Source organism: Mandrillus leucophaeus, unplaced genomic scaffold (assembly GCF_000951045.1).
Source record: "Mandrillus leucophaeus isolate KB7577 unplaced genomic scaffold, Mleu.le_1.0 Scaffold78, whole genome shotgun sequence".
NCBI lineage: Eukaryota > Metazoa > Chordata > Mammalia > Primates > Cercopithecidae > Mandrillus > Mandrillus leucophaeus.
The window spans coordinates 2,025,712-2,036,148 of NW_012108474.1; the positions used below are offsets into that span (position 1 = coordinate 2,025,712).

A 10,437-nucleotide genomic window follows, 5' to 3' on the forward strand; every position below is an offset into this window, starting at 1 on the left:
ACGCACGCAGGGAGGCTGCTTCACTTGCACCCCGGAACCCAGCAGCCGTGGGGGGCCAGAGGGCAGCTGCGGAGGCCAAGTCTCCTCCAGTGGCTCGGACACTAACTGTATCCCCCACAACCCGCCCAGGTGGTTCCACCCACGCGGCGCCCTGCTCCGCACCGCCCGAGCTCCCGCCCCCCGGCCGGGGCCAAGACCACAACGTCAGCCCTTCTCTCCCCGGTCCTAAAGACAGCGCGCAGACACCGCAACCCGGGGTACTTCTTTTGTCTTTATTCCGTTTCATAGCTTCTGCCGGGATCCAGGCAAAGAGAGCACTGATGGGGGAAGGGGAGCTAGCGCTTCCCGCTTCCCCCGGCGTGAGCCTGCGGAGTTGGTGTGGGGGCAGCAGGGCCAGAGGAAAAACATAGGTGGCGATTTGCCCCAGCCCTCCCCACTAAAACGCAGATCCTCAGAAAACGTCGCGGAAGGTGACCTCCCCGCTCCGAGGGGCAGACTCGGGTGTAACGCGAAGACGGTTTCTTCCATCAACAAGACCCCTGCTGCCTCACAGCCCCTCAGGCCACCCGCTGGTTCTGGCATTCTAGACGGGGGTGCCCTTGGCCCTTCCTTTGTCCTCCTGTTTTGCAGGGTAGTCCCAGGGTTCCATGCGTGTCCTCTGCACATTCAGCAGGGGCTCCTCGGTGCTCGTGTCTCCATTTTTCTGTCGTTCTGCGAGAATCATGGCCCGGAGGAGCGGCGGGTACGGCACGGAGGCCAGGCTGTCCTCCGGCGCCGGCGTGAACGCGGTGAAGGCCTCCTCCTCGTGCTTGGGCACCAGCCGCCAGTCATGGTACATGACGTGTTCGATCTCCCGCGCCTCGCTCTCCGTCTTCCCTGACGAAGGAAAAGAGGCGTGCTGCACACATTTGCTGTGCCGTCGGTGGTCGGCATCGAACTGCCGGGCACCCGCTCTCCACCAGCTCTCCCGAGCCTTACCTTTGAAGGTCAGGATGCCCCAGGCCTTCCCGTGGTCCAAGTTCTGCAAAACCAGAGGGAAGCGAGGTCAGCTCGCAAGGCTCTCGGCCCCCGAGATCAGGAGGTGGGAGCCTCAGACCCGCAAACCTGCAGGGAGGAGGGGAGGCGGGGAGACCAGGCGGCTGCAGGGGCGGGGTGCGGACGGGGTGCACGCACCTGCGCCGTGTAGTCGGGCTGCACCCGCGTGAGGCGCCAGTAGCACGGCTCATCGTGCTGCCACAGCCAGGACTTGCGCGTGACCAGGCGGCCCAGGCCGAAGAGCGGGAGGCGGCCGAGCAGCTGGAAGAGGCGGCTCTCGCGGCGCACGTCGGCCCAGGCCCGGACCGGCAGCCGGCGTCCAGAGAACGGCCGCGTCAGGGTCTCGTAGTCCACAGCGTACAGCTGCGAGTCGCGCGGCCTGTTCAGTTTCTCCCGCAGGGCGCGCACGCGGCGGGCCAGCTCCGCAATCAGCCGCGGACGCACCTTCTTCCGCGCCATGGCGGATCCGCGTCCTCAGCGCTGCGGCCGGAAGCCGCCGGAAGAGGCCGGTGTCCCAGGCTAAAGTGTTCGGGCGCGGCCGGAAGCGAAAAAGAAGTCGGTCCGGCCATGGCGCGGGTTGGACCCGGGAGGGCGGGGGTCTCTCGCCAGGGCCGGGGCCGGGGACGGGGCGGGAGCGGTCAGCGGCGACCTCCAACCTGGGAGATCTCAGACTCCGACGCTGAGGGCCCCTCCGGCTCGGAGGCCGCCCCGAGAGCCCGGGACCCAGCAGGGGAGCGCAGGGCGGCTGCCGAGGCGTTGCGGCTGCTGCGGCCGGAGCAGGTCCTGAAGCGCCTGGCGGTGTGCGTGGACCCAGGTGCGGCGGAGGGCACGGGCGACGCTCGGGGTAGGAAAGGCCTTTCTCCGCCAGGCGGCGCCCTCCGTCCGACGGGGCGGGGCGCGCGCGCCGAGGGTCCCGGGGCCGGGCGCGCTTCCCAGTCGGGGGTTTGTGCCGAATGCAGACTGCCGGGTCCGCGCCCCCGCCCAGGTAGGGCGCTCGCGAGGGTGGAGGGAAGCAGTGACCGCGCTCCTCTCCCCTGGTCCCAGCCATCCTGGAAGACGCTGGTGCCGACGTCCTGATGGAAGCCCTGGAGGCCCTGGGCTGCGAGTGCCGCATCGAGCCCCAGCGCCCGGCCCGCAGCCTGCGGTGGACCCGAGCGAGTCCCGACCCCTGTCCCCGCAGCGTGAGTGCTCGCGGGTTCCCGAGGGCCAGCCCCGAGTTGGCTGTTTTGCTTCCATGATTTCAGTCCTGGAGCTGTCCCTGAGGCAGCTGCCCTGGGCGGTGCGCGTCTCGCGGATGGTAAACCACGGATGGAGAACGGAAAGTGGGGGTGCCCAAGCCGTTCTGCTGGTAAAGAGCCGAGCTGGCTGGATAAGGCTCCGGCCGGAGTCAGGCTGTGGTCAGGATTCCTGCCGGCCCCAGAGACTTGACCTGGGCTTCTGTAGAGCAGTGCTGGCAGGTCCTGGGCTTGGCTGGGGCCACGGACCGCGTTGCTGCTAGACTGCCCAGGCAGGGCCCCTGGGGCACCCGGGGTGGAGACAGGCAGCAGCGCGTCTCCATGTCCCCACAGCTGCCTCCTGAAGTGTGGGCTGCAGATGAACAGGAATTCCTGCTGCTGCTGGACCCCGAGGAGTTTCTGCAGGGCGTCGCCACACTGACCCAGGTGCTCGGGTGATGGCAGTAGTCCGTCTCCAGTTAGGACGGGTGGGTTCCCAGCCGGGAGGCGCCTGCGCTGCCGGTCCCTGCCCTTGTAGACGGGGCTGGAGGGGGCATGGGGCAGGCCAGGATTCCTCTCTGATCCGAAACCGTAGAGGTTTCTAGGGTGAGATGGAGAAAGCTCCTGGGCACCTGTGGAGGCTACAGCTGCTCCTAGAGGGTCCTGAGAAGTGCCAGGAGGCCGGGGTCTGGGCAGTAGGCTGCAGGCGGGCTGTGTTCATCCTCTGACAGCGGACAGCCCGGCCCCTGCCTGCAAGGAGCAGTGCTCAGGTGCTGTTGCACCAGGCAGCATGGGGTTAGGCCAGACCCCCTGCCAGGTCCCTGTGTCCAAGGATGAGTCTCTCAAGCCCCTGCTTTGTGCTAGGTTAAAGCTAGGCTGGAATACAGAGGTGGACCGGAATGAGGGGCTCAGTGGAACTGAGATGTGCCCAGGCAGCCACTCCAAGGGTCTCCTTAGCCGCCTTGGCATCGTGGGAGGCACAGAGCTGGTTTTCTCAGAAGGGGTAACAGAACAGGCTCGTCTGGGCACCACTGGCTCTTTCTCAGGCTTGCTGTTCTGCAAACCAGCTGTGGCCTGGTGGCCCATGGCCCTGAGCCGCAGCCTCCTGTGAACAACTGTGCCACACGTTCTCATCTTCAGATCTCTGGCCCAACTCGCTGGGTGCCCTGGATCTCCCCTGAGACGACCGCGCGGTCCCACCTGGCTGTCATCGGGCTGGATGCCTATCTGTGGTACCGCTCACTCTCATGCCCACAGCAGGAGTGGCTGGGAAGGGGGTTCAGGGGAGGTGGGCACACTTTTGGGGTTGCTGTGGCATAGCTGATCCCACTTCCCCTGGTGGGCTCTGGGAGAGGCCACGCTCGGGCAGGGCAGGCCCCATGGGGAACAGGGAGGAATGGTCACCTCTGTTCAGGTCTCGCCAGCACATTGCCCCGGGGACACAGCAGCCGGAAAGCCCGAAGGTGGCCGGTGCCGAGGTGGCCATCGGCTGGCCGCAGGTGGAAGAGGTGAGGGCCTGTCTGAGCTGGGTGAGTCAGGTGGCCTGGGTCCCGGTGATTGGGCTGCTGGCTGGGTTTGGTTCCCAGCGTGACACATGGGGCAGCTATCAGCTGTGTCCCACAGAGCCTTCCTCTGGCTCGTGCCCACCAGCTTGCCTCCTCCCCAGGCCCTGGTGCTCCTGCAGCTCTGGGCAAACCTGGACGTGCTACTGGTGGCCTCGTGGCAGGAGCTGAGTCAGCACGTGTGCGCCATCACCAAGGCTCTCACCCAGTGTCCCCTCAAGTGCGTGACACCTGGACTGAAGGGGGCAGGGGGCAGGATCACCTCAAGGTGGTGGCGGTGCCTCCCCGGCCTCTGGGGAGCTGCTCAGCTGAGGTTCTAAAAGGCTTCTCCCTGTCCTTCCCTGTCCCCAGGCAGTACCGGGAATCCCAGGCCTTTTCCTTCTGCACAGCAGGGCGCTGGGCAGCTGGCGAGCCGGTGGCAAGAGACGGCACAGGGCTGCGGGGGGCCTGGCGGAGGCAGATCAGGCAGTTTAGTCGAGTCAGCCCAGCCGTGGCCGATGCGGTGGTCACAGCCTTCCCCTCCCCTCGCCTTCTGCAGCAGGTGGGCCCCTCCCTCCTCGAACCCCTCCAGGTGCAGAGGCCCAGTCCCCAGGCACCCTCTCATACCTCTGCCTGCCCCTAGGCACTCGAGGCCTGCAGCACGGAGCAGGAGCGCATGGGCCTCCTGGCTGACCTCCCCGTGCTGCCCAGTGAAGGCGGGCGTCCCCGCAGGGTGGGGCCTGACCTCTCCCGCCGCATCTGCCTCTTCCTGACCACGGCCAACCCCGACCTCCTGCTGGACCTGGGCTCCTGACCACACATGGGACCACCAGGACAGCATGCAGCCTTGGGGACAGACCAGATACCCTGGCGCAGTGGGGGAGGACCCCAGCCATACGTGGGTTGGGTTCTCAGCCTCTGGCTGAGCAGGTCTGACCTCGGGGAGGGTGGGTGGTTGCAGGGGAAGTTTTAGGTAGCTGGGATGAGAAGAGGGGCTTCTGGCTGGCAGATGGCTGGTGGTTCCTGTGCTGAGTCCTGGACACACGGGCCACAGGGGAGCTCAGCAGCAGGGCTGTGTGCCCCCCCCCCAACACACACACACACACTTGGCAGGGGCCAGAAGGCAGCACCAGGGCCCCACTGCCACCTGGAGGCTTGGGGTGTGGCACTCTCAGCCAGCAGCAGTAGGGGACTCCTGAGGATGTGGGGGGCAGTGAAACCTGGGAGAAGGCCCAGGATGCTCGCAAGCCTGGCGTCTGCATGGATGTGTTTCAGCTCACGCCACGTGGGTGCTAGACATCAACTCTACATTTATTGCAGTCACTTAAGTCTACAGCGGCAGGGCAGCCGCCGACAGCATGCAGAGCAAGTTAGGAAAATCCAAGTCCCTGTGGGAAGAGCAACGGCAGGCTCCAGCCAGGCCCTCCTCACAGCCTCCCACAAGACCTGGGGCTCAGGGCAGCTGCTTCCCCACCCAGCACAGCAGCAGAGGGTCCCTAGAGCCTCCACAGAAAGGACTGTCCCAGCCTCAGGAGGCAAGAGATGGCTCCCTCCGGACGGGCCTCATCCGACTCCGCCCTGGAGTGTAGCTGGAAGGAAGGGACAGGAAACGGCCGTCCCAGCCCAAGAAGACAGTTTCCACTGGGAAGTTAGGTCCGGCGGCAGCGCTTCCTCTGGCAGGGCCGGGGCTCGCGACTGCTGGGGTGGGCCGAGGTTGCTGCCTGGGGATCAGACACTGGGGCCTTGCGTCGGCTGCAACTCATGCTCAGGACCCAGCCCAGCTTGTTGTGTAGCACCTGCTTGAGGCCTGGCGGCAGGGGCAGGCCCTCCAGCGTGTCCCCCGAGTCTGGCCGCAGCTGGCGCAGGCGGTGGCAGCAGAGGTACTGGAGGGAGGTGGCGCTGGCGCAGGAACGGGTAACCTTCATGCTGCTTCGGGCTGCCGTGGAGCACACCATCGGGTAGAACCTCTTGTTCTGCAGTTTGGTGGCTGCCACGCCTGGAAGGGAGGAGCCTAGCCTGAACCCCAAGCAGGGAAGGGGACAGCTACCGAGCACAGCCCCTCAGACCACATGCTACAGTCACCTAGGTGGGCAGCTGACACAGCTGAGGCAAGGCAGAGGGTGCACGTGCTGGCCCTGCCACTCCAGCCTGGCCTCGCTGTCCCAGCCCCTGGGACCCTGGGGCCTCAGGCTTCCGGGAGGAACCCTTTCAGGAAACCTCAGTGTCCGCTGGGCTGGGGTGGGGTGGCCACCTCCCTCAGGGTGACAGCTGAGAGGAGCTCAAGTCCTGTGGTGGCCTCACCTATGCACTTCCTGTTCTTGAAGAAGGTGAGCGTGCCGTGCCAGGTGTCCAGGTGCACACCGATGATGGAGCCCTGGCCGAACCGCGACGAGAAGCTGGTCTTGTCGCCCTTGTGGTGGAGGAGGCCTGGGGGCAGCCAGGGTTGGAGTGAGCACAGGAGCTCCAGGCTCGGCCCCCCCCACCCTGGGCCTCACGCACCCGTGTAGGAGAGGCCCCAGCTGTCCTCATCCCTGCCCAACAGGCTGCAGAACGTGTGGCGGTATTTGTCCAGGTCCACATCTGATGTCCCGATGCCCACCATCTAGGAACAGGGGACGGGCAGAGGGCACTCTGGGCCACTGGGGCCAGGCCCCCCAGAAGCACCCCGGACCAGAGCAACTTACCATGTCGGTGCCGTAGACGGGCGAGGTCATCTTGATCTCCCAGAAGTGCTGGCCCTCCCCCAGCTCCTTGGTGCCCCGGATGGCCGCTGTGCCACAGCTGTACTCCATGTGGAAGCTGACCTTGCGGTTGTCACAGCTCAGCAGGGTGGCTGACGACTTATTCAAGTCATCCCAGACCCAGTCGAAATCTGTAAGAGAGGCCCAAGCTGGGGCAGCCCTGAGAGCTCCATCGGGCTCTGCCCTGCCCACCCCTAGGCCCGCCCGCAGTGCAGTCCCAGCAGGGGCCGGACCCCATCTCACACTCGTCTTCCTCTCCGCATCGACAGTCCTTGCCCCGGTGGGCCGAGTGCAGGTTGCTACAGAAGGAGGCCTCGCTCTGCCCGGCGCAGTCACAGAAGGACTCACCGGTCACAGGCACCGCACTGGGGATGGACGGCGGCAGCGCAGAGTACTCGGGGTCGGAGTCCGAGTCGCTGTGCTGGGAGAGAAGGGCCGGCTGTTCCTGCCTGTCGCCCGCTCCTGCCCTCTCACCCCTGCCCTCCGCCAGCCCAGCCTGAGTCTCTTTCTCCCCTTCCCTGAGCCACCCAGGGAAGGATGGGGGTCCAGGCCTCCAGGGACTTCACAGGACCCCGAGTGCACGGCCCAGGCTCCTTCCCAACAGGCTCCAGCTCTGCCCCATTCTGCACGACCAGGAGGCCCTGGAGGCCCAGCCACTGAGCAACAGCCAAGGCCGCGTGGCCTCCCAGTGGTTTCTAGATGGTGGATGAGCCCTGGCCTGCCCTACCTGCCCAGAGCTGAGACGGTGTGGACACCTTCTTCCCTGCTCCGCCAGCCCTGCAGGGGCCCCAGGCAAGGCCACCACCCCGCACCAGGCCCAGCTGCAACCACCTGGCCTCAGGGCAGTCCCCACCACACTGTGGCCCAATGACCTTCCTGTTACCGGAGCAGACCCTGTCTCACCACAGGGTCCCATTGCCCAGTGCCCACTACAGGCCCCACCCCTCCTGGTGCCAGCTTCAGCGGTCACCTGAGGCTTCTCCAGCCCCTTCATCCCTGTTCTGTGTTTCTTCTTTTGCTTCACTGAAGTTCTCCTTGGTCCTGATTCTTGGCCTCCTCCCACTGAAATGTGAGCTCCCTGTGGGAGGCGGGGCCCCTCCCAGCCTCCTCCCTGTCACAGGCTTTGTGGGTGCAACCCAGGGCCTGAATGGACCAGGGGGTCAGCAGGGAGAGTGCTAAGTGACCAGGGGGGCCCTGTGGCAGAAGCCTTGGGACAGTGAGGGTACAGCTTGGGGGCTGGTCCAGGAGAACCCACAGGTGACCATGACATGGGTGCCACCAGCTTCCAGGTGAACGTGGACCTATCCAAAGCCACCTTCAGGGCAGAACACTGTCGTCTCTGGAGGGGACGGCCCCACCCAACAGACAAGGCAGGCCCAGAGGACTCTACCCCACTGCCTAGAAGTGGGGGTCCCCAAAGCCAGGGTAGACCCACTGAGTCAGAAGCCAGGGCACAGAACTGAGCACTTGTGCGGCAGGTCCAGGGCTGGGCTCCCTGGAGAAGGAGACAGACAGAACGCCACTGCCCACCTCCTGCCCACAACGGACTGCAGGCCCATTTGGTGACAGGACAAGCAGCCCCTGTGTGTCGGACACTGCCCGGCCCGTAGGCACGCCTGCATCCCACAGCACGAGCCTGTGAGGCTCAGGCCACGTGACCTGCAGGAGCTGGAGGCGGGCGGGAAGGCAGGTCAGCGCCTCTCCCTGGCTGGAGCAGGGAGCTCCAGGAGACCCTAGGACAGCCCCCACCCAGTGGGGAAGACCTGCTTCCCAATTTGCCCCCGAGGCCTAGTGGGCCCACCGGGCTCAGGGAGGCCTCACTCGGAGGGGAGCCCAGCCCCTCCCAGGACGCCTGGCTGAGTTTGAACAACTGCGCAGGGACGCTGTGACAGCAGAGAGCAGCACGTCACACAAGCAGCAGCCGCGGAAGGACACGGCCCATGGTGACAGAGGACAAGCAGCATGCGTGTGTCAGACACTGGCCTGTGGACACGCCCGCATCCCACAGCCATGACCCTGCGAGGCCAGGACAGACTGCTCCAGGGCACATGACCTGTGGCAGCTAGAAGTGGGGCAGGAAGGCACAGCCACACTCCTGGTCCAAGGGATATCAGGAAACCGACTGGGAATCACCCCCCACAGGAACCCCCACCCCTCCCAGCCTCACTGCACCCCATCAGGCCAGGCAGCTGCCCTCAGGGTTGCTAAGGTGGGGGTCAGGGGCCATGGGTGCAGGTAGATCTGCCTGCAAAGCCCACAGGCACATCAGATCACCTGGGCTGTTCTGAACACCTTCAGGTTCCTGGGCCTCCCTAAACAGGTGCAGCAATTTTTACCTTCAAGTACCAGGGTTTGGTTTTGGTTTAACACACATGTATGTGAACAAAGAGCATGTGTTTGCACTGGCAGAAGCGTCCGGTAGGACACGTAGCAAGTTAACGATGGCCACCTCCAGAAATGGACTGGGTAAACCAAAGAATTTTTTTGTTTTGTTTTGTTTTCGAGTCAGGGTCTAGCTGTGTCACCCAGGCTGGAATGCAGTGGTGTGATCACAGCTCACTACGGCCTTGACCTCCCTGGCTCAAGCAATCCTCCCACCTCAGCCTCCTGAGTAGTTTGGGATTTTGGCACGTGCCACCAGGCCTGGCAAATTTTTAAATTTTTTGTAGAGACAGTTTCACCATGTTGCCCAGGCAGGTCTCAAATTCCTGGGCTCAAGTGATCCTCCAGCTTCAGCCTCCCAAAGTGCTAGGATTTATGGGTGTGAGCCACAGTGCCCAGCCCCAGAGTGGAGGATTTCTGTTGAATGAACCAAAAACAATTGCCAACCTCGCCATAGACCATGGATTTCAGAGGAGAAAGCACAGTGAAGAATGCAGTGTGTTCTGAGGTCCCGTCACCCGAGGCTGTGTGTGTCCGTTGCCAAATTAAAGAGTCTCACAGAATGTGGTGTACCCAGCAGACAGGCCCAGGGTTGGCCTGGTCCTCTGGCCTCAGAAGCATCTTCCCCTCCGATTGATTCCCTGTTCAGGTAATGCCTGCCTGCCTGCCTAGGGCATCTCCACACCTTAGCCCAGCCATGTCCGCCTGGCCCACTGGGACCTACCTGCCCATCAGAGTCGTAGCCCCAGTTAGTGGAGCCTGCTAGAGCCACAGCCCGGGCATCTGCGTCTCGGCGGGCTGCACTCAGGACGAAGTGCCAGGCCCTGCTGCTCCGGGGGCGTCTGGCCATGGTGGAAAGAATCTAGAAGAAAACACAGACTCTGGGCAAAGGAAGACTCACAGCGCTCCCAGCCCTGAGCTTCCAGGCTGGGCCACGGACCCACTCAAAGTGGGGACTGCAGGGGCCGCGCCGGTGCCCAGCCAGGGCTCCAGAACGCTTCAGGAGCCCGTACCTCACTCCAGGATCCGAGCAACTCAATAAAACCTAGGTAGAGCCTGTGAAACGCCACCCAGACACCCATGCCTCTGGAATGCGAATCCCAGCCCAGTCTCCTGCTCCACCTCACGAACCTGGCCGCCCCGCCTGCCTGTCCCGCAGGCACTGCAAACCTCCACCCGCTCCTCCTCCGTCGTCCAGTTTGGCAAATGGCATCTCCGGCCTCTCAGTTCCTCATGCCGGAAGCACGGTGGTCACCCCTCCCTGACACCTTCCCCTCATGCCCGGCCCGACCGCCGCACCCGCCTGCATCCTCCTCCCGCCACCATCTCCCGGGCCACACGGCTCAGCTCGCTACTGCCAGGGCTCCTCGTGAAACAAATCTTAAAACCTGCTCAGCGCTGGCCGCTGTTCCGGCATAAAATGCAAAAGGCTGCGAGGGCCAGGTCTGCGCTTCCCAGGCCACCTACCTGGCCCCTCCCTCGCCAGCTCCGGGGTCCCCGCCCCGCTCCCCGTGGGTTCCGCCT

General features: G+C 64.5%; 3 protein-coding genes across 5 annotated transcripts; 1 reads left to right on the top strand and 2 right to left on the bottom strand.

Moving 5' to 3' along the window:
* Positions 1-255: 255 nt before the first annotated feature.
* Positions 256-1,532, bottom strand: MRPS34 (mitochondrial ribosomal protein S34). Of its 3 annotated transcripts, none has more exons than XM_011966948.1 (3): positions 1,174-1,532; positions 979-1,021; positions 256-876 (listed from the first exon to the last, which is right to left on the bottom strand). In XM_011966948.1, exons 1-3 carry the CDS (start codon positions 1,492-1,494, stop codon positions 584-586), a joined length of 657 nt encoding a protein of 218 aa, XP_011822338.1. In that variant the 5' UTR covers positions 1,495-1,532; the 3' UTR covers positions 256-583. The 3 variants fall into 3 exon arrangements, with proteins under 3 accessions (XP_011822338.1, XP_011822337.1, XP_011822336.1); XM_011966947.1 differs by having other exon boundaries at positions 256-897; positions 1,174-1,508; XM_011966946.1 differs by having other exon boundaries at positions 256-1,021; positions 1,174-1,508.
* Positions 1,533-1,602: 70 nt separating this feature from the next.
* On the top strand, positions 1,603-4,807 carry EME2 (essential meiotic structure-specific endonuclease subunit 2). Its single transcript, XM_011966945.1, has 8 exons — positions 1,603-1,849; positions 2,080-2,216; positions 2,604-2,696; positions 3,390-3,481; positions 3,664-3,757; positions 3,916-4,031; positions 4,163-4,352; positions 4,434-4,807. The coding sequence occupies exons 1-8, from the start codon at positions 1,603-1,605 to the stop codon at positions 4,602-4,604; spliced, it is 1,140 nt and encodes a 379-aa protein (XP_011822335.1). The 3' UTR covers positions 4,605-4,807.
* Positions 4,808-5,076: 269 nt separating this feature from the next.
* Positions 5,077-10,196, bottom strand: SPSB3 (splA/ryanodine receptor domain and SOCS box containing 3). Its single transcript, XM_011966944.1, has 7 exons — positions 10,045-10,196; positions 9,638-9,775; positions 6,775-6,952; positions 6,475-6,662; positions 6,290-6,392; positions 6,092-6,217; positions 5,077-5,786 (listed from the first exon to the last, which is right to left on the bottom strand). The coding sequence occupies exons 2-7, from the start codon at positions 9,761-9,763 to the stop codon at positions 5,440-5,442; spliced, it is 1,068 nt and encodes a 355-aa protein (XP_011822334.1). The 5' UTR covers positions 9,764-9,775; positions 10,045-10,196; the 3' UTR covers positions 5,077-5,439.
* Between the last annotated feature and the right edge of the window lie 241 nt (positions 10,197-10,437).